General features: G+C 39.7%; 1 protein-coding gene across 1 annotated transcript in view; it reads left to right on the top strand.

Moving 5' to 3' along the window:
- map1ab (microtubule-associated protein 1Ab) overlaps window positions 1-22,740 on the top strand; it is a 99,053-nt gene that overhangs the window by 1,169 nt on the left and 75,144 nt on the right. The window contains exon 2 of the mRNA XM_034685059.1: window positions 12,817-12,918. Within this exon, the coding sequence (XP_034540950.1) occupies window positions 12,817-12,918 (102 nt within the window). The remainder of the gene's footprint in view (window positions 1-12,816; window positions 12,919-22,740) is intronic.

Genomic DNA, 22,740 nt, shown 5'->3' with positions numbered 1-22,740 from the left:
CTTGTGTGTCGGTGTCTCTGCTTGTCATGGATGAGTTGTCATGTACCCTCAAACCAGTAAACAAACCTAATCTGTAGGCTGTGCTCAGCATCTTCTCTGGTATTAAAAATGAAAAACACATACAGTAGCTTTCTGTTCCCGACTGGACTCTTACTTTGACGCTCTCAGGCATCATTACTCAGCTGAATACCTCTGCAGTCATTCTGTCAGTGTGGGCTGTCTGAAGTTTAGGGATGTAAAGGGATTTGTGGAGCAGTAGTGAAAGATGTGTGGACTGAGGAGTGTGCTGGTCAGCAATTTTTGTGCTGTGCCGTTGCCACTCTAAGCTCTTCTCATGCCAGATGATCAATCGCACATTCAGATGCCAGTCCGGCACCATAGCAACCCCATCCTTCCCTCCTGACCTCCTCTTACCGCCGTAAGGGACTTGACAGCTCAGTATCACACCCCCTCATCCCTTTGCAGCATAGATTCTTCTGTGTTTCTAAGTGTGACTCAGTGTGACTCACAGTAAACGACCTGCTATTGACTCTCATTACATGAGAGCATCAGGGTCCCATTGTAGGCCAGCAACAAGTCATCCTCCCTGCAGTGTTACTGTCAAACAAGCCAGGATGATTTGATACTATTCCAAAAATATTTGGAAAAAAATGAGCCAAAAATGTCATCTTCAAATAACTTTTATTCATTTTAGATAAAAATGTGCCTTTCATTTGTTCTAACAATTAAATCTCCTGTGTTGAACTTTCAGTTTGTGATGATTCTGGCGCCCCCTGCAAACAAAATTATACCTCTCATCTCTTTACTGACTTTGTCCTGTGTTTGTGGGAGTTGTGTCCGTCATGATAAGTCCCCTTTCTTATCGCTAATCTAGAAACTTTGTGTGAAAGGGACGTTTCCAGAGCATGCAGTAAACCTCTCAGTCGGACACCTACCCTGCAGCAGTGATATCAGGCATTAAGATCAACCCCGTAGAAATATTTTTGTACATGATAACTTTTGGAGGTCGTAAGTAGGCATCAATTTCATTTCTGTCTGATTGTAAGCGGTTAAAAACGCCTCACAGAAGTTTTAAGTGATAGTTTGATGTATTAAATCTCAAGGAACACTGAAAAAAGTCTCTAAGAAATCTCTTAAGGCAAAACTCGATCTGAAAATTGCCCAATATTATGATTAACAATCCAAAGTAGATTTAAAATGCAGGTTTTAGTCCAGAAGCCATGGTTGACACAGCACTTTTCAACTCTGACCTGTTTGGACAATCTATGAGTCATCACATTTTCAAAGCACAGTATAAATACACTCCTGGACTGTCTTGATTAAAGCACCTGTAAGGAGTTTTTAGCTAGTTATGAAATAGACTGAAATTAATACTGATACTGGTTAATACTGTGTGATCAAGAGAACATCAGCAAAAAGACTGATTATTTCTATTTTGTTATTTTTTATGCATGTTGCTGTTTAGGCGGGGACGGTGTCATGGGAGGCAATTAGTATCAGTTTAAACAGTATTTTTATCATTATTTCTATTGCAGTGATTCACAGTGAGTGACACATTGGGCTGCTGTAGGCTAAGATCAACTAAGAGAGATGTACTGCTTTGTCTACAGGGGGCACCAAAATCAAAACAAACAAGTTCCTGACAGGAGCTTTAAATAACATCTCGGGAATTTCCACCATTTTGGGTTTGAATATTGTAAGATTATGGTTTCCAACACTGTGAGTTGCTAATCGTTGAAGAGCATTTATTTGGATATACAACATAGATTTGATAGGTCCTTTATGCTTTTCCAAAGACCTGTGATACAGAAACTTTCAGATCACTTTTTAAGCCAGGAGCAATCCTAAACCCAAGGCAACAAGAAGCCCATTCAGGGTGAAATCTTTCCCAGGTTTAGTTTTTTGTGTTTGACACTACTTTGGTTCTTTATTTACTTTATTTTTCTCTGGAGATAATCCTAAGCAGTCATCCTCCTGTAGCTTAACTTTTATTACATTTTACTGCAAACTTGCAGAATTAAACATCAATTAACTAACACAACAGATTTTGTTGTGTTAGTTAATTGATGTTTAATTCTTTTGTTTTGATTTCCACATAATTCCACAAGCCTTGTGTTTATTTTGTAGCCCTCTGTTTTCTCATATCCCTGCATGAAATCAGTACACTTTATTGTTCCTGGAAAAGAAAATTACTCTTCAAACATCACAAGCACTTCTCTGAGCTTGTGATCCAGTGTTTCTGTCAGACCTGTAACACCTTTTAGGTTTAACAGATCAGGAACTTGGAGGCAGTGAAAGAGAAAATTAGTGTGACTGTGGGTCTGACACTGAGCTTAGAGAGAGCTCTCTCACCTTCACTTCATGTACCAGCCCTGAATTCAGAGTCTTTGCTGGATAACACTTTGATCAGGGCTGTAACTCTTTCCCCTCCATACAGGTTTCTTTAGGTGTTCTGCAGCATTCTGCAGCCGTAAAATCTTTTGCTGCATCCCAAAGTGAGAAGTAGGAAATATTTTACACGCAATCCCTCAATGTCCTTAGGTATGACTATTATATTTAAATTAAACCATTTTTAACATTTCACATCTCTCTACCCATTGCAGTATTAAGAAGTGGCCTCTTGTAGGTTTGAAAAATGGCTGTAAAAATGTTGTGATTTTGTCCTTCAGGGAGAACAATATGTCTGGTGGTCATCTTGAATTATTGCAGTGTCCACCGAGTTCAAGTTTTAAAGGTGGGCTGACAGCATCACACCGTCTCAGACACTCTTCAAACTGATCCTGCATCAAAACCAGCTTAGTCTGTCTTCTTCTGAGACAGACTCACGTTTTTCAGATCTGAAAAATGTTGACTGTCATAGAATACAAATCAAAACTTTTTACAGACACCCTTTTTAGATTTTAGCGTGTACGTTTTTGATACTGATGTTTGCTGAGTGAAGTCACTTAACATTTCAGGCTGGCTTTCCAAGTTAGAAAGGAGCCTTAAAACATATGCCACTGAATCTGTGAGTTGCCAAAAGCAAGCTTAAAAGCTCAATATTGCAGTCCATTGTAATATTGTTGAATATAAAATGATAGCTCACTTATAAAGCATAGAAGTCCCTTTGTGCTGCTTTGTCAAGTCAGATACTGTACACAAGAAGTGAATGGAGCCAGCCACAATGACATCAAACATGGTGGGTTGGGCACCAAGAGTTCCCTGACTGTGTGGCCAAAAGACTCAGAGCTCCCTCTACTGACTAGCTGCAGTTTGGTCTTAAACCCTGCCTCCCTCATGTTAACAGATGGACCATGGGTCAAACTATAAAATTAAGAAACATGTCAAATACATGCTCTGTCCTGTATCAAATGATCAGAGTAAAAGGGGATTGGCTAGAAAAAACATAACAAACACCAACACAAGAGTCATTGAACTTTCCATAACTGTGAGTATTCAACAGATCTGTTGCAGACTCTTGGACTGACCTCAGGGACCTTTAGCTTTTATCAGTTCTGTTAATAAATGCACACTTGGTTGGGAGAAAGGGTGTGATGTCAGTCTGATCATGCCTTGGTTGCATCAGAACAATATGTCAGCACTCATCGAGGATTGAGGCGGTCTTTTTGCTTCACATCTCACAATGAAAGCACATTTTCCATTCTATATACAGTGAGTGCTTTGAAGCCTTTTCTTTTTGGCTGTTTCCATTTTTTTTCTGGAGCCAGCAGTGATCATATTTGCATGACTGGATACTCAGAAGAGTGTTCAGATAGTAGAATTGTTCGAGGTGGCACCTAGCTGACAGAGATGTGCAGAAACCTGTAGGTGAGAGCTGCCACACCCTTTCTGATGTAATCCTTGATGGAGTGAGAGAAAAAAATGATTCCCTGTACAGCTGTCATGAATTGCAAAATTAGATATAGAAAACAAAATTGTTTTTTGATCCAGACTGAAACCAGGCTGTGATGAATTGTGCTTTAATAAGGTTGGGCATTTTAACATGGGGCCCAATGGGGACAGACTCATTTTTAGAGTCAGCCTCTAGTGGCCACTTGTGGAACTCCAGTGTGTGCACTTGTATGTTGACCTCATGGGTCTGGTCGAAATATAGTAAAGTAACAAAATTACGCCCCATGTCTTGGCCTACCTACTTTCCTTTGACCTCAATCAAAAATGTCACAGAGTCAAGGAAAGGTGTGAAGAAGGAGTTAGGAAAGGACGTTTCTAGAATCCCACTCCCCTAACAGAATTACAATCAGCCAAACATGGACTACAAAAAGCATGGTGCTTTGTGTGTTGTTTCAATCAGCCACACGCTCAGCTCAGGCTCCTTTCACTTATATTTATCCACACGAGTCATAAGTTTGATTAAATTAAACAATAGTTTAATTCAGTGAAGATGGCTTCAAAAAAATGTCATGTTGATTGCTTGTTTTCATGCATGGTGGAGAGGTGCGTATCTTTAAATGTCGATGGGGAAAATAATTGTTTACTTTATTATGTCTCCTCTCGTAAAGGATGCTTCAGTGTATCCTATTATAAAGGAGATAATAAAGGAAGCAATGAAGGTTGTTTCCTTGTAATTTGGCAAACTCTAACAGCTCCTATCACGGCCCACACTCAAACACTTTGGGGTTGTTACACTCCATCAGGACCCTGCCTATCCAAAAAGGACTGTTCATAATTCAGCTGTTGATGTCGCTTCTTCGTCTTAGTAAGATTTTAATTGTGTTCACCACTTTGCTTTATTCTGTTGTGCCTTGTTTACTAGCTGATTGCTGTCCCCTGAAGCTGGAGGGGAGAAAACATCACTACTGTTATGATTTGGCAAGAACTGCAGTCATAGTGGGCGTACTCTCCCTAATGGTTACAGAGCGCAGCAAACCTACAAAATACTAGAGAATAAACTTGTATAGCCCACACAGAGCAGAGATTTATGCTTTATCAGGTTTACATTGTTGCTTTTACAAGAGAACATCTTGTAAATTTCCCCTCTCCACAACAAATAACAGCAGACAGCATCTTACCTGAGCTTTTAATGGAAGCATCAATCGCTGCCTCACAAACAGTGTTTAAGAAGTTCATACCCTGGGCCATCATCATGTGTGCGTATTGATGTGTAAGTCTGATTTACTCTGAGACTGTGCAGAGTAAACTAAAGGTAAAAGGTCAAAAGAGGTTTCTAATCCGTATTAACTCAATCTTATCAGGTCTGTTATTGTAGGAGGATGAGCTTAAGTGGCTTATTTTACCCGGTACAGTGCTACATCTAGTTCTGTTACTCAGTGTAGATTCACATGTCTGTTCATTCATTATCATGTCACCATTGCCAAGCAATGCAGATTAAACCATCACAGGGAAGTAAATGCATCTCTACTTTACAAAATGTAAGAGCTTTTAAATCTGTAGTAATATTTAGCACTGATTTTTCTGCCTCAGCCAGCAGTGATTGGTTTGCAAGGGATAACCCCCACAGATTAGTAGGCTAAAGCAATAAGGGAGGTTGATTATAGACCATAAAAGAAAGTGATCAAAAGAGAGGGCAGAGAAGAGTACAGATAACAGCTTGTGCAGTTGTTACACAATGGAAGGCACTGATTTTTCAGATGGGGCATTGAGAGTGTTGGTATTACAGTCGCTTCCAGAGAGGGGAGAGAAGATGTTCACCCTCATTGAAAACCATTTTATTAAGCTGATGTTTGAAAAAAGACAGAAAATGTCCATCTCAAAGTTTGTGAGTCAAAAGTCAAAAACACCAAGACATGAACTTAGTCTGGTGCAAACTATAGAATAGCAGCATACAGTGTCTTCATATCTGCAAATGCACTTTTCTCAAAGGTACAGTGTGTGGTATTGGCAGCATTTAGCAGAACAGATTTGGTAGAAATGAAATATAGTATTCATAAGTATGTTTAACTTAGTGCATGATACCCTGGGCCTGAATATTAAAGTAGTTTAGTTGTAACTTAGAATGATCCCTTTATACCCACATAGGAGTGAGTCTCTTTCCACAGAGGCCCCCCATCTTGCACCGTCATCTTTCTACAGAAGCACAGAACCAACAAACCAGTGGCCCTGCAAAATGGAGTGTTTGGAAGATGATGAAGAAGAAGAGGTTGTTTAAAACTTTACATCAATCAATCCATTTATTTTTATATAACACCAAATTGCAACAAATATTATCTCAAGTTAGATCTGGTTCTGGTTCGGTTCTGGTTCGGTTCTGATTCGGTTCTGGTTCGGTTCTGGTTCGGTTTGCTTGAGTTTGGTTCTGGTTCTGGCTCTGTTTGGTTCTGGTTCTGGTTCGGTTCTGGTTCGGTTCCGGTTCAGTTCTGGTTTGGTTCGGTTCTGGTTTGGTTCGGTTCTGGTTTGGTTCGGTTCTGGTTTGGTTCGGTTCTGGTTTGGCTCAGGTTCGGTTCTGGTTCGGTTCGGTTCTGGTTCGGTTCGTTTCCGGTTCGGTTCTGGTTTGGTTCGATTCTGGTTTGGCTCAAGTTCGGTTCTGGTTCGGTTCGGGTTCGGTTTGCTGGAGTTGGTTCTGGTTCTGGTTCTGTTTGCTTGAGTTGGTTCTGGTTCTGGTTCTGTTTGGTTCTGGTTCTGGTTCAGTTCTGGTTCTGGTTTGGTTTGGTTTGGTTCGGTTCTGGTTCGGTTCTGGTTCGGTTCTGGTTCGGTTCGGTTCGATTCTGGTTTGGTTCTGGTTTGGTTCTGGTTTGGTTTGGTTCTGGTTTGGTTTGGTTCTGGTTCTGTTTGCTTGTGTTTGGTTCTGGTTCTCTTTGCATGAGTTTGGTTCTGGTTCTGTTTGCTTAAATTTAGTTCTGGTTCTGGTTCTGGTTCTAACCCTAACCCTAACCCTAACCCTAACCTTAACCCTAATCCAAACCCTAACCCAAACCCTAACCCTAACCCTAATCACAACCCTAACCCTAAACCTAACCCTAACCCTAACCCTAACCCTAATCCTAACCCTAACCCTAACCCTAATCCTAACCCTAACCCTAACCCTAATCCTAATCCTAACCCTAATCCTAACCCTAACCCTAACCTTTACCCTAACCCTAATCCTAACCCTAATCCTGATCCTAACCCTAACCCTAACCCTAATCCTAAACCTAACCCTAATCCTAACCCTAACCCTAATCCTAACCCTAACCCTAACCCTAACCTTAACCCTAACCCTAACCCTAACCCTAACCCTAATCCTAACCCTAACCCTAACCCTAATCCTAACCCTAACCCTAACCCTTACCTTAATCTTAACCCTAACCCTAACCCTAACCCTAACCCTAAGCCTAACCCTAACCCTAAACTTAACCCTAACCCTAACCCTAACCCTAATCCTAATCCTAACCCTAACCCTAACCCTAACCCTAACCCTAATCCGAACCCTAACCCTAGCCCTAACCCTAACCCTAACCCTAACCCTAACCCTAACCCTAATTCTAACCCTAATCCTAACCCCAACCCTAACCCTAACCCTAAGCTTAAACCTAACCCTAACCCTTAACTTAACCCTAACCCTAACCCTAACCCTAACCCTAGCCCTAACCCTAATCCTAACCCTAATCCTAACCCTAACCCTAACCCTAACCCTAATCCTAACCTTAACCCTAACCCTAACCTTAACCTTAACCTTAACCCTAACCCTAACCTTAACCCTAACCCTAACCCTAACCTTAACCCTAAACCTAATCCTAACCCTAACCCTAACCCTAACCCTAACCTCAACCCTAACCTTAACCCTAACCCTAATCCTAACCCTAACCCTAACCCTAACCTTAACCCTAATCCTAACCCTAACCCTAACCCAAATCCGAACCCTAACCCTAACCCTAATCCTAACCTTAACCCTAATCCTAATCCTAACCCTAACCCTAACCCTAACCCTAATCCTAACCTTAACCCTAACCCTAACCCTAACCCTAATCCAAACCCTAACCCTAATCACAACACTAACCCTAAACCTAACCCTAATCATAATCATAACCCTAATCTTAATGCTAACCCTAACCCTAACCCTAACCCTAATCATAACCCTAATCCTAACCCTAATACTAACCCTAACCCTAACCCTAATCCTAACCCTAACCCTAATCACAACCCTAACCCTAATCATAACCTTAACCCTAACCCTAGGTTCAGGGTAAGGATGGTTCTGTAACAGAATTAATGCACAAAATTGAGCAATTATAAGGCTTCTCATAAAAACACTGTATGTAAAAGGGTTTTCAACACAAACCATTAGTTTTTGCAAAGTTAAGGTAAAACATACGGCTACAAAAGATCCTAAATTAAGAGCCGTTCGGGAGTCTAAAGAGCCGGCTCTTCTTTGGGAGCCGAGTTAAAAGAGAAAAGAGCCGAACATCCCATCACTAAAGCACATGCTTACTACCATTTGCACTCTTAGTTGCCCTTGGAACTATTTGTATTGTAAAACGTATCAATGTAAATACTTCAGACCTGTACCATAGTGATAAACAGATAACACTTCAATTTGAATTATACCACTTGTATACTTTAAAAAAGAGGACTCAACATGACAGCATTTATACTTTTCAAGTAATTGATCTTAAACACGTTCAGAAAATTAACAGCAGCAAGACTCACATATCCCTTCGAACCACTAAATGGTATCATAACAATGGTGTATGCTGTTTTGTAGTGACACAGCACAATTTTATAATTTACTAGAAATGTATTCAAATTATTTCATGGACCACCACGCTATGGTTCGCGGACCCCCAGGGGTCCCAGGACCCCACTTTGAGAACAACTGCTGTACTGCACTGAACCAGACCGTTTGGTGGAAACGCAGCTTAAGATTTCAAAAGGGGGCCCATGGCACCCCTGGCTGCCCCTCTGGACACGCTCCCTATTCCCATAAAGCTTGAAATTTGAGTCATAAGAAAATTGAAACCAAGTTTTATCTGGGACTTTTTCAACCCTGGATTTGATGACTTGTTGAATTATGTCATCCTCCAAGATAAGCAGATCCAGACACACAAAGATGGAGCCTCCTTTATTCCCATCACTCTCTCTGTCTTCTATAGATGTGAACATATTTTTAACCGTGATGACTGGGATGAGAAGGCATCAATATCAGAGCAGGAGGATGTCATCTAATTCGTCTGGTAGTGCTAAGGAAAACATTCGCCAATGAATGCTAATGAACAGGGTGATAACAGTGACACAGCGATTCTTGGAACAGACTGCAGTCTGCAGCCAGGGAACATTTCCTCCTCAGCTGAGGGCAGAACAAGGTCTTCAAAGTCTTTTTTTGTGAAAGAGGAGATTGTGGCAGAGGGCTAAGGATTTGAAAAATTATAATAATCTAATTTTTTTGCCCTAGCTGAACAAATCCACAAGTGTATAAGATGAGAGAGGTGTGTGCACTGGTTTGTACCCTGCTGGATGAGATCTGACAAGTTCTCTCTGAAGTTTGACTCACTGCGGCTCAGCAGGATCTGATAAAGCTGCTGTGTGTGTGAGAGTGTGTGAGGGAGACGGAGACAGAGAGTGTGTGTGAGATGCTGATCAGTTCATTACTGAGTCACTTCTACTGATCCAGTGAACTTTAATTAGTTCTCATGTCAAAGGCTGATGTTTGTGTGGGGGACATTTATAATGATGATGCTTAATAACTCTGTATGATGTGATAATATTGTGGTAACTTATACTGACTGATAGTTGCACTATGTTACCAGTCAAGCTGTCGCCTCCCTCTGTTGTAGGAGCTACAACTTTCAGGAGTGCTTAGTGGTCAGTTGCTCATAGTCATCTAAGTGAACGGATGGAAACAGTCCACAGAAGTTTATTGATGATTTCTCAACAAAGACACTTTACTGATTGAGGATATAGCCTCCATGTCTGACAGTACAACCAGTGCCAAAGAGTCTTGAACCTCTGTACTCTCTAATGGCCAGCAGGGGGCGACCTCAACTCTACTAATCAATATTTCAACATTAACAGCGGCTATATGAAATATGACAGATACTGTTTGTTGTTTCCAGTCAGTAGAGAATTGTTTCCTGATACTGTAGATCATCTCGGCTCCACAGAGCACTTTAATGTCTTTCAGCTTGTTGTTTTGGTCATTCGGTCATTTTTAACTCATGTTTTGAGTCATAAAGCTCTGACACCAAAGTTACCTGTGCAGCACTTAATGCCACAGACTAGAGCTGGATATTCCCCACAGCCACATGATACAATACATGTCATGATACAAAGGCCATGATACGTTTCTCGACACACATTGATTTTAGATAATGACTATGCAGAATTTACTACAACAGCTGTTCTTTATTGTTGTGTATAACAGTAAAGGCTTTTTTTTTAAGTTATGTTTTGGGGCATTTCTTGCCTTAATCAGATATGAAAGAGACAGGAAATGTGGGGGAGTAGAGAGTGGGGGACGACATTCAGCAAATGATAGAGGCCAAGAGTCGAACACTGCGACAAGGACTGTAGCCTGTGGGGCTTGCACCTAGACGGCTAGGCCAACAACGCCTCTAAAGACATGGTTTTAAGGATCCTACAACTTAAAGCGCTTGGCCTAAAGTACATTAAAGTATTCTACCAGTTCCCATAGCTGTTATTAAATGAAAATAAGTAGTCTTTAATTTTCACATATAAAACTGTCTTTTCTGTTGCCTCTGTTTTAGCTGTTTTTTTAAAGCAACAATAACTTTCTGGTTTCATTGGATTTTAAGTCTACTTTTATTTGCTGCAAGAATGTCCAATGATTTATACTTTACAGATTCATACAATAAGCCATCCCAGTTTCTGTAATGAACCATCAAGTAGGGATTTCAAAAAGGCTTTAAGTGTGCAAGTCTTTACAGATAAAGGTTAGAAGTACTATTGTGATAATCTTAGCCTCTTTAGAAGTTGAGGGAAATTTTGAACTGCAGGCTTTATACAGTGTATGTTGGGACATCACACACTGGCCCTGTTCAGCAGGCCCATCTCTTGTTGCTAGCTGCTGATCAGAATGGTGTCTCATCATGTGTAGACAGAGGTCCATTATGTTGCTGCAGTTTTTACATTGTTTTTGCTAGGTGTTGGCTAATATCATTTGTTTAGGCCTGTGATGGCTGGAGCCACACAGTGAGTTACCTGGCTGTGGGAGCATGGCACTTCCTGGAATGAACAAAAGGCGTGGCAAAGGGTGAAAGGGACTCTTATGCTGAAGCCAGCTGAGTGAAGCAGACCATGGTCTCTGATGTCATGGGGGGGGGGGGGGGGGGAGTTGGACTTAGTTAGTATTACTTTGAATTCAGTTTGATTAAGCGTCCATTTTGTTTACCCCTTGAGTTAAACTTGGTTTGGCCCAACCACTACATAAGTTCTTTGATGTTTCATTGTGTCAGGTCTGTTTGTGTAGTTCACACCTCACCTTTTGTTGTGTTAAATTGAGTTATGTTAAGTTGACCTCTTTTAAAGGCCTGGTTCTTCTTATAACTTTGGTTTGTGAATTTGGTTTGCCTAATTTTGGGTAAAATAAAAACCCACTTCTCTTTAAAACTTACACCTGTGTCTTGTGCTTTACTGCTTGGTCCCTAACAAGGGCCAATACTGAGACTTATTTGAATCGATATGTAAAAATGTCAGAGTTTAGAATTTGGACCTTTCAGTCCCTAAACTAGGCCACTTCACTATTAGTTACCATAGATGAACATGTACAAAAGCAACAAAGGTGAGTTTTTATCTCTGAAAACCTGACACCTTTCACAGCTCCTGTTTGGATTAACCAGTTGTACGAGTGCTCAGATTTTTCACATTAGTAAAAGTAGCAGTAGTTAGCGGGACATAAGATGAGACAGAGTAGTGACTGGGGGAACCAAAGTTGTGCACTTTTCTATCAATTCATTTTATGGGCGATCGCTAGAATAACATGACGATACAGATAATCAGCTTAATGCCGAATAGTTGGCTAGTTATTTTGCATTGTACCATACACAGGTGATGTGTCCTTCTGAACTGCCATTTGCTAGCAATTCAGTAACATGTGCATCAATACACTACAATGTATTGGTAGGTGCTACAAGTTATTGTTGTATCAAGCACAGCCCCAATACAGATAAAGTAAACAACTAGCAGGTGAACAAAGTGGAACATTAAGCAGCTAATAAAACATGATTTATTTATTCGAGATGGTGGAGACCAAAAACAAAGCTAAAGAAAGTGAATATTTGAATTCATCAGGTATTGTTTTTCATTTGTAGAAATGCAATGTTTGATTTATTTTTTTTCAGTCCCCAAGTGGCTTAACATGTTGCTTTGAATGAGACTGATTTAATGTGTTTATTTACAAATAAAGGAAGGCAAATCACACAGTATCTGTACTTTGACCAATCCTAATCTGAATCCCACTATAACTCAGTAAGATCAAACTGGGCCTTTGGGCCCAGTATTGAAGGGTTTTCATTGCACAAAGCACCAACTCTTGTAGTGAACAGTGATGCATTGTTACACCTGGTACTTGAGAGGCTGTGTAAGGATGAGCTTTAAGGTTGGTAATACTGATGAAAGAAATTCATGCTGTGCTGTCGGTCTCAGGACTTCTTTACATGCAGGAACACTTTCTGCTCACTGACCTTCCCTGCAGCTTAAACAGAGTTAGAAACTGAGATGAGGGGAGAAGGTGAGGGAGACAAGATGCTGCAGCAACATCTGGTAAAAGGTTTCCTGAAGTTCACAAAACAGAAAGAAGAACTTCATTAACTCCCTGAAAATCTGTGTACGTGCATCCTGTCATCTGATTCCTCAGTATCACTAATGTCAGTCACAGTCCTGCTTCATAATGTTGACCTCAAACAATCTTTCTCCTATTCCTGGCAGGAATCCGATCCTGGGACGTGGACCTGAAGAGCTGTGACCTTCATCAGCAGCTGCAGCTGTTTGTCACTCGTCACTCCGCCCACTTCTCCTCGGAGGTCAGAGGTCAGTGTGATCTACAGCTCTATGAGCCTATGGGGTAGTGACCAGTGCAACTATGGGACGAGAGAAACAGTCAATACACTTCAGAGTTTAAGTTTTCCAACATCCACAGCTGAATTCAGCAGAAATATTTAGAAATAAAAACATGTGCCGCCACAACAGAGTGTATAAAAGATGGATGGCGTGACACCTCCCTGAAAGTACAGCCAAATTGATTAGATTGAGTTATTTAGAGGTCACAAAGCCTGCTTCCTCCATGTTAACAGATGGGACATGGATCAAACTATAAAATGTGCGTTGTGTTCCCCGGCTTAGCAGAGTAGAGGAGAAACGGTGAGAAGAAACCTAATGAGTATGAACAAAAGAGTCACTGAACTTTCTATAACCACGAGTATGTGCTTTGAACTAAGTCTTTGCAATTTTAGAGGTAAGGTAAATGTGTGTTTTGGCTAGTAGATGCGACGTACGTGGGCTCTATCAATGCAATCCTTACTGATGGCTCAAAAAACATCAGTCACTGTTGATTGCAGAGGTACTTTGGCTTCAATTTTCTGCAACAGGAGGAGCTGGAGACATGTCATCCATGCTTATATCCAGCCTTTATATACATCTTTACTGTAAACAGTAATCACCTGTTGTCTCACATCAGATGTGGTACATGCATGATTATGCTTCCTTGCTTTAAGAAAGAATCAAATGATCAGAGTCACTGAAGGTACATTCTGTCCTCTTAGTGTTCTGTGGTGGATTATCTCAGTCCAGCTTTCTGGATTTTGAAATTCAGATCAGTCTGAAAATGAGCTGCTGCCTTTTTGAGCTACGATTCATGCATGAATGTCTGATGCAGAGAGATGAAGTCCTTAAAACTTTGAACTGATTGCAAACAGAACTTTCAGCCTGAAAATGTGCTACCTAAGCTGGTTCATACATTACTTGATTATATCTATTCAGTACAATCACCGCAAATTCAAGGCTTTGCAAGTCAGAATCATACTAGTATAGAAAGTATGTGTCTAGATCTTTGTTAGCCTTAGGTTCACTGGTTCATTAGGTTGTTGAAGTACTCTATAAGACTTGAATATAGACCGAACAACCAGGAGGATGAAGCTGTTTTCATGTCTTCAAACATCCCAACAATACATTTTGTATTCAGCGATGAGTGACAGAAGTGACTTCAGTGGAAATTTAATCCACCTGCACTGCATCAGAGATAACTCTGTGTATAATCACCATGGTGACTGTTCAGAGAAGTGTGGCCCTGCAGCTTAAGGCCACTGTGTGTGTGTGTGTGTGTGTGTGTGTGTGTGTGTGTGTGTGTGTGTGTGTGTGTGTGTGTGTGTGTGTGTGTGTGTGTGTGTGTGTGTGTGGTTAGTGCGTATGTGTGTGTCTCAAGTGTCTATGTGATGAGATGATTTTCAGCTCAGAGCCCAGTTTGAAAGTACAACAGATGCTGAATAGAGGATTATTTCAATCATATGCCAGGTAAGGGCCAGATGGGAACAAACACACACACACACACACACACACACACACACACACACACACACACACACACACACACACACACACACACACACACACACACACACACACACACACACACACACACGCGCACGAAAAGAATGAATGGCACATCCACAGGGAAGATTATTACCACACTGGTGGCAGATGTTAAGTAGCAGCCGTCAGCAGAAAGCGACACCAGATTTAATTCCACTGTTGTAAAATAGAAAAACCTTCAGGAAAAGCAGACAGGGTCCTGTGAAACTAGAAACAATATTTGTATCATTTGTCCATCTGTCTCCCAGTCTGTCCTTTTACAAAGAAACACTCCTCCACTCATGTGAGCTGGAGTGAGTCACCTTCGTTTGTGCTTGCGACTGTTGTTTATTGATAAAAGTGCAGAGAGAACGCCTCCATCTGTAACACAGGATAAAAACAACAACATCTGAAGCTGTAACACATGATGACATAAACACACCAATCATATCTATCTTCTCCTTACTTCAGGGGACAATAACATGATCATTATTTAGACGTGTCATGGATTTAATGGACTGTGTTGAAGCTGTATTGATTTCTGAATGGCGTATTGGATATCTGACCCTCTGTCCTGTATGTCAGATAGCACAGTGGCATATTGAGAGGGTGAGACAGTTTCAGTGTCCAGTGACCTTCAGTAGCCTCCCTGTAGACATGATGCTGAAGCCCTGCAGGATTGTGTTTGTAGAAACATCTCAGGAAACATTACATGTAAGCAGAATTTTAATGCCAGTTATGGTTCACAGTTTTTCAGTTGTAAGGAGTCTTTTTACTGGGTATTTTCTGCGGTGATGGTTCTGTTCAGGCAGAGTCAGCACTACAGTTTCTGTTCAGTCTGGTGTTATAACTTTTGATTTTTAGTCATAAAGATGTGTTTTCAACATGAAGCAAACATAATTCAAACACATAACAGTTAAAAAAAAATAAATTCTGCCTTACTTTTAAAATATATTAACAAGAAAAAACAAAGACAAACAAGGGCTCAAACATAATGAAATAAATAATTAATAAATATAACATTAATTGAATGGATAAAATAAACAGATAAATAAATAAACAAACAAACAAACACCTACAGAAATTTGAAATAGAAAACATTTAATTGAAAAAGGATTTAAAATGACAAAACAAACGAGAGAAAAACACACACCTAACACTTTTATGTCGTCTTCAGGATGGTCTGGTCATCTTTAATTTTCTAAAATCATCACCATAACATTCTGGTCCAGACTAAGTAAGGCTTTAATAACATTTCTGTGTGCATTGTGCTCGGTGAGGGTGCTTTTATATAATAATAATAAAAATGCATTTGATTTGTTACGCACTTTACATTCGGAAACAAATCTCAAAGTGCTACATGTCACTGAAACAAGCAAAAGTAAAAACAGGGCTAAAAACAGACAATAAATTGCAGACACTTATCAAAAACAGTGTAGAAAAATAAAACAGATAAAAGCAGCAGAGGAGGGCAGAAAAATGCTCAAAAATGTCTTTGTTGCACTTCAAACCTCAGTGTTCAGGGCTCTGAAATATCACTTAAACTTCATCCTCATGTTTTTCCTCCAATGGTTACAGTAGGAAGGAACAAATCTGAATTTGTCCTTCTTTGCAGTGACATAAATATTCATCATGCATACATGCAGTTCACAGTGTGCTTTCCTGAACTGAAAAAGGAGATTATGAAAAATGCCTCCTCTCCTGTTTGGACTGTGAGGAATCAAAGGCTGAAGGACCAAAGATGGAGGCTTGGAGCATTGATTACACCGCCCCTCCCTCATCCACCTTTTTTCAGCACAGTGCACCAGGCAGATCAATAACACTTCAATAGGGAGCAACCCGATGGCTGCAGTGCAGAAATAGATAAGGGGATCACATTTCTTTAGGTGGGCCGAAAAACTTCCATTGTGGGAAAAGTGCAACAACGCTCCTCTCTCGCTGCACTCAGCTGATTGCAGAGAGAGGTGATAAGGTGAGGGAGGGCTGATGGGTTCACTGATAAAGGGAATAAAGGCTATGGATCCTGATCTACTCTCAACCTGCTGAGGTGCTCTTGAGACACCAGATGAAGCTTTTATGTGAGTCTGGGAGTCAAGGTGCTAATCAGAAAGGAGGTATCTATGCTATGATAGACTTCTTTGTTTGTTCCTACAGGAGGAAACTTATTCTGTGTATATTTTCATCTTTTGTTTATGATCACTACAGGGTGATATGAGGCTGCTGTGTGGGGTAACTGGTCCTGTGATTGGGTTAGGTGTCGGAGGTCACAGGTAAATAGGAAGTTAGTGAGCATTGGGGGAAGGATCACATGGTTAGAAATCACCTGTTGTCTGAGTAGTGATCAGTTGCCGATGTAACCACGCTCAACTGCACCTTATTGCAGACGGCTGTTCAGGAAACTCTACATTGTGGTTTTAAAGGATGAAGGGAGGCTTGTTTGAATCTTCAGACCACCACTATAACTGGACAGGACCAGAACATATGCTGGTCAGCTGCGCAGTGGCTTGTTCAACAGCTCATACAGCACACTACACAGAATAACAATGATATTAGCTACTAGCTTAATTATAAATCTACAGAGTGCTGCGTTCTGCCACTCACCTCCGGCAGGTCTACATACTGTACACTCGCACAGCATTACAGCTGCCCAGAGGTTTATACCTTGGAGAGGGGGTGCTCTAGAGCCACAAGTACATGTTACATACAATTACACATTAGAGCAAGTGGCACAATATGTAACACAGAACCTGTTACACTGACAATCTTGTTTTATAAATTCATCATCATCTAGATGAACAAGAACGTGACTCAAAGGGACTGTATACTCTGATTACAGTGATTAGACACAGACTAGTTCAGGGTCTTAGAATTTTATTTAGACTAACAGAGCGAAAGGCTTCCTCTAGGTAGAGGTCAGGAGGTCATGGAACTCACTGTGAGCAAAGGCTGTGCAGACGTCTTGTATGGGGAGAGTCTGCAGAGCTAATGTGTGTGTCTCCTGCTGAAAAACATCTGTGGGTTGATTTTAATTTGTACTCGTGCAGATGGTAAGATCATTCAGGATCTGTCTCAGTGTGCAGAAAGTTTAATTACTTTTTACAGTATACCAAAAATGTTACACCTGAATTTCTCTTCAGGGATTAATAAAGTACATTCTATTTTATTCAAACTTTATGGCGAACATTTCTGTTTTTACAAGGATAGCATTCATAGAAAGACTGTTTGTTACTAAGTGGTTATATTTTCTACCTTACTCCATAGCCGCTATCTCACTTTGATATTTTTACAAACTAATTGAAATTCTTTCCCTTTTAAACATTCATTTTGATTTTAATTGCATTTCTTATCGTGCGACCATGTTGAATTAGTACAAATGAAATAAAGCACTCAACTTATTACTCCACAGCTTTTACTTGGTTTCTTTTGAAGCACTAAACAATTTTCCACTCATAATTGCATTGTTTGCTCTATAGGGGGCTTTAAATGAATTAAAACAGTCTGTTATGAAGGTGTGAAGGGACCTCTGTGTTTCTAAATGTCCAATTCTGTCATCAAAATCTTGATCTACCTGCATTGTGATAGTAACAGCTGAAAAACTGTGTTGGGTTCAGTCTTCCATTCAAGGCTGCATGATTCTCACAGTGCTGCAGACTGACCAGGTCGTCTGACTACAACAAAGCAGGGTCATTTAAAATGACGTTTGCACCTCTCCGTTTTAATACTTCTCATATTCACTTGTAATCTAACATTAGCAATTTAATCTCTGCATGTTATTAAAAAGCAGAATAAAGCCTTTTATTAGCATCATCACTATTAAGAATATAACAGGAGAGCGTATTGAAACCAAAGCTGGAATAGTTCAATTATGTCTTCACATTTCACAGTATGCTGGTTTTAATAAGCATTTTCAAAGCACTCTGTGTTTGTGCAGAATCAGTATGTTTAGCTTAATATTGTAAAAGCAAAGCACAACATCACATCACATCAGCACTGATGTGCTGAGGCATCATTAGGATTCACTTGTGCAGGCTTAAACCAGAGATAAGATTACTGCTGGTGTCAAAATACTGCTGCTGTTTCTTCACATATAATCTCAATCTTTAGAATTCAAAATGTATGACAGATCAGGAACAAAATACTACATTTAAAGGATTTATTTAACTCTGAGAAGTTAAAATATTTTTTGGCGCATTTTTGCCTTCATTCGATGTGGGGAGTAGAGAGTGGGTACGACAAGCAGTAAATGGTCGAGGCTGGAATTGTACATGCGACCTCTGCGACAGGGGCTCTAGCCTCTGTGTATAGGGCACTCGCTTAGACCGCTAGGCCAACTGCACCCCACATACCATCATTAACTGCAGGCTCACCAGATAAATGTTAATGATTGGCATGTGCATGATTACAGGTTAATGAAACGTAAGTAAAGAAATATATTTTTTTCTCTTTTTTTTCTTCATTTTTCAATAAAAAAGCAAGCAACTTTTAACATCAATCATCTCTCGCTGGATATATTTTTGATTGATGAAACTGTTCCTCTTCTCTCTGTGGTAAAGCCAACAGATTTGTGGAAGAAGATACAGGACAAAACAGATTACAAAGGGTTTTGCTACTTTACCACTTCATTCTCATGGTATTAGGATTTAATTCTTACAATATTGAGTCTTAATTTGTATTAAACTACAAATCTAAATCTTAAAATCTTACAGTTTTTCTTAATTTGGCCTTCATAATTTACTTTTCATATCTGACTCAAAATGTTCAACTTTTCCTCCATGTAGTTTTTTCCTAACCACAATTTTTATTAACAAGCGCTCATATTTATGAGGAGTTATATCTCTGAGCTGCATGTCATTATAAAGAATGATGTCTGCTATCTTATATGAGTGTTAAATATGTGAAATATTTCCACTGCAGAGGTTCACAAGAAATGCACAGCCCTGAAAATAATCGATGCAAGGAGCTCCGACAATAACAGATAAATCAGATAGCCTTGTAAGTATCCCGGAAACTGACTGAGTGTCCATTGATCTCAGGGCTAGAATTTCTCTGCAAAGTTCAGCTGGTGATCCCTTTCATTTTAATTAGGACATTTTAGAGTGATGACACTACTTCCTCGTGTAACAGCCTCACAATAGGAAACGCGAGCACCATTCCCTTCATAGATTTCAGCTTTCCGCTGGAAAAGACAAAAAGTTAAGGTTTAAAAGTAGATATTAAATAAAATAAATTTTATATGATTAATAAAAAATAATAGCAATAACATTATTTATTATGCACAATTCAAAAAAAAAACTTACAAGATGCTGTACAGACATAAAAAAAACGCAGGTGAGGGGTGACAGGGGTTTAGTTTTGCACCACATGTAGCAGGCTTGATTTCAACCTGCGGCCCCTTTCCTGCATGTCACTCCCCACTCTCTCTTCCAGTTTCTTACTCTGTCAACTGTCCTATCCTCTCCCATTAAAGTCCAAAAATATAACTTAACAAAAAAAACAAGGGTAGAACAGGCAGGTAAAAACTGTTGTATGAAGACGCTAAGACTACCATAATAATATCAAACAAATGAAATATCAATAGCACACCAGTTCAGAGGAAGACTTTAGTGAGGATTTAAAATAGGACACAGACATCGCTAACCTAAGATCATCTGGTAAGGTGTTCCAAAGCTCAGGGCCTGAATAGTGAACGCCCAATCACCTGTGGTTACAAAGCGAGGTTGGGGAACACAAAGAAAATTTCACTATCAAACGGTGGTGCCTGACCATGCAGGGCTTTAAAAATGAGCATTTTAAAATCAGTTCTAAAACTGTTCAGCAAGAACGGGAGGTATGTGCTCACTTCTGTCAGAGCGAGTTAAGTTACAATAATCAAGTCTTGAGGTGATGAATGCATGGATGACCTTTTCTCAATCAGAAGAAAGAAAGGATCTCACCTCAGAGTTTAGTCTCAGCTGTTGAAAACAAGACCTTACAACTTTGGAGACTTGAGTATTAAAGCTGAGATTACAATCAAATATGGTGCCATGGTTTCTAGACTCATCTTTGACATAGTGGACCCAAGCCAGACATGGAGTGATGTCATTTTGGGGCCTACAGAGAGGATGACACTATTATATGTGTACAATTCTGTGCTTATTGTGTTAACAGTTTGCTTCAGATACGTTCACTTGACTTTCATATGAGCGTTCTGTCATGACATAAATTCACACAGCGACCTCTAGTGTAGAAACTGTGTATTGTAATGATGACCTGACGTTTAAAGACAAAGAAACACTGAAAGACTGAAAAACAGCATTAAAGAGCCTGTGAAGCTCAACCAGTCAATTTATATACAAAAGCACCCACACACACATAAACACACACACACACTCACACACACACCAGCTGCCTACACAAATACCCAGACGAGGACAGGGTGAGATAGGCCATGGATTAGTGTAAGCGATTTACTCTGATTAACTCTCCCACACTTAACTCACAAAGGTGTGTGTGTATTAGTGTGTGTGTGTGTGTGTGTGTGTGCGTGTATCCTCAGGCTGTGTTTTGTGGAGTTTTTGTGGATCCTGTTCCCCCGGGAAGTTTCATAATTTGTAAAAGTGGCTCTATGTACCAGCCTTTATCAACCTTTGTCTGGTGTGTTTTTGAAATTTGCTGTATTGCTGAATTTAAAAGGAAGTTTATCAGATTATAGGGAAATGAATCAGTGATGTTTTATGGGAAATGTGGTCCCACTTTGAAGCTTATTTAAATGGCACAGTCAACACAGAAACTTCATGGCAGTGAAAGGCATGACTAACAGCAGGACTCTTGAATTCCAGAGCTTCTCTTTTAGGTCAGTGTAGTGATAAACTGTCAGCTAAGTGTATGTACAACAAATCAAAACAGGCAGGATGAGTGTTTTGATTCAACATACACATTTCAATGACCTTGTAAGAATAAATATACAGTAGTTGTCTCTACTAGCTTGTTAGTGCAGGTATTCCTCAAGGATGGTAACATAAACATATCCAGAGTTCCTGTCTCATCAATACTGTCTAACTGGGGTCTTATTTGTTAAACACAATAAAATTCCTATTAAAAACAAGCTGCTTAATTCATATTAAGAAATTAGCTAATTTAACACGTCTAAAACTTTTACAATAAAAACTGAACATAATAACCTTCATGATGCCAGAAGTGACTGCAGGAATCTTGTAGGTGAACCTGATTGCTGTGTATAAAGAGAAAGAGGCAAATTCTTTCTAAGTGTATTTAGAGTAGCTCTCCCAGTATATAATAGATACCATCCTTTACAATACATACTGTGCAATATGTAACATCACATTACAATATGTTTTGTTCTGTTTTGTAATGTTCCGATCTGTTCCACTTATTTATGTTACATTGTGTTGCATAATGTTACAATACAATACGATACAATGCGATATTGTACAATACAGTACAATGCAAAACAATATGATATATTTACGATACAGTATGATACAATGTCATATACTATGATACAATGTGATTCAATACGATACAATACAATACAATATGATACAATATAATTCAATACAATATGATACAATGTGATGTATTACAATTCAATATGATACAATATAATTCATTATGATACAGTATGATATAATACAATACAATGTGTAACAAAACAATATGATACAATATGATACAGTACAATGTAATACAAGAAAGAAGAAACATACTTTATTAATCCCCATGAGGGAAATTCAATTTTTTCACTAGGGTTATTTTTTGGACATGCTACATACAGTTTTTGGTATATACATACAATCATGCACACACATGCAGTGGACATGCACTTAGGGAGAGATATCAGAGTGAGGATGCTGCCATCAACCAGCGCACCCCAAGCAGTTGGGGGTTAGGTGCCTTGCTCAATGGCACCTTGGCAGAGCCCAGGCAAGTAAACCAGCACCTCTCCAGCCACCAGTCCACTTGCCAAACTTCATCCATACTGAGACCTGAACCGGCGACCCATCTGTTCCCAAGCCAAGTCTCTATGGACTGAGCTACTGCCGCCACAATGTGTTATAGTACAATGCAAAACAGTTAGATATAATACAATGTGATACAGTGCGATACATTACGATAAAATAGGATAAAATATCATACAATACAATATGCTACCATACGATGCAATACGGTACCATACTATACAATACAATAAGGTACACTATGATACAATATGATACAATATGATACAGTACGATCCAATAGGATACAGTATGATACACTAACGATACAATACAATACGATACAATT

The sequence above is a fragment of the Notolabrus celidotus genome, chromosome 6, assembly GCF_009762535.1.
Source record: "Notolabrus celidotus isolate fNotCel1 chromosome 6, fNotCel1.pri, whole genome shotgun sequence".
NCBI lineage: Eukaryota > Metazoa > Chordata > Actinopteri > Labriformes > Labridae > Notolabrus > Notolabrus celidotus.
This window is presented reverse-complemented; position numbering and strand designations above follow the sequence as displayed.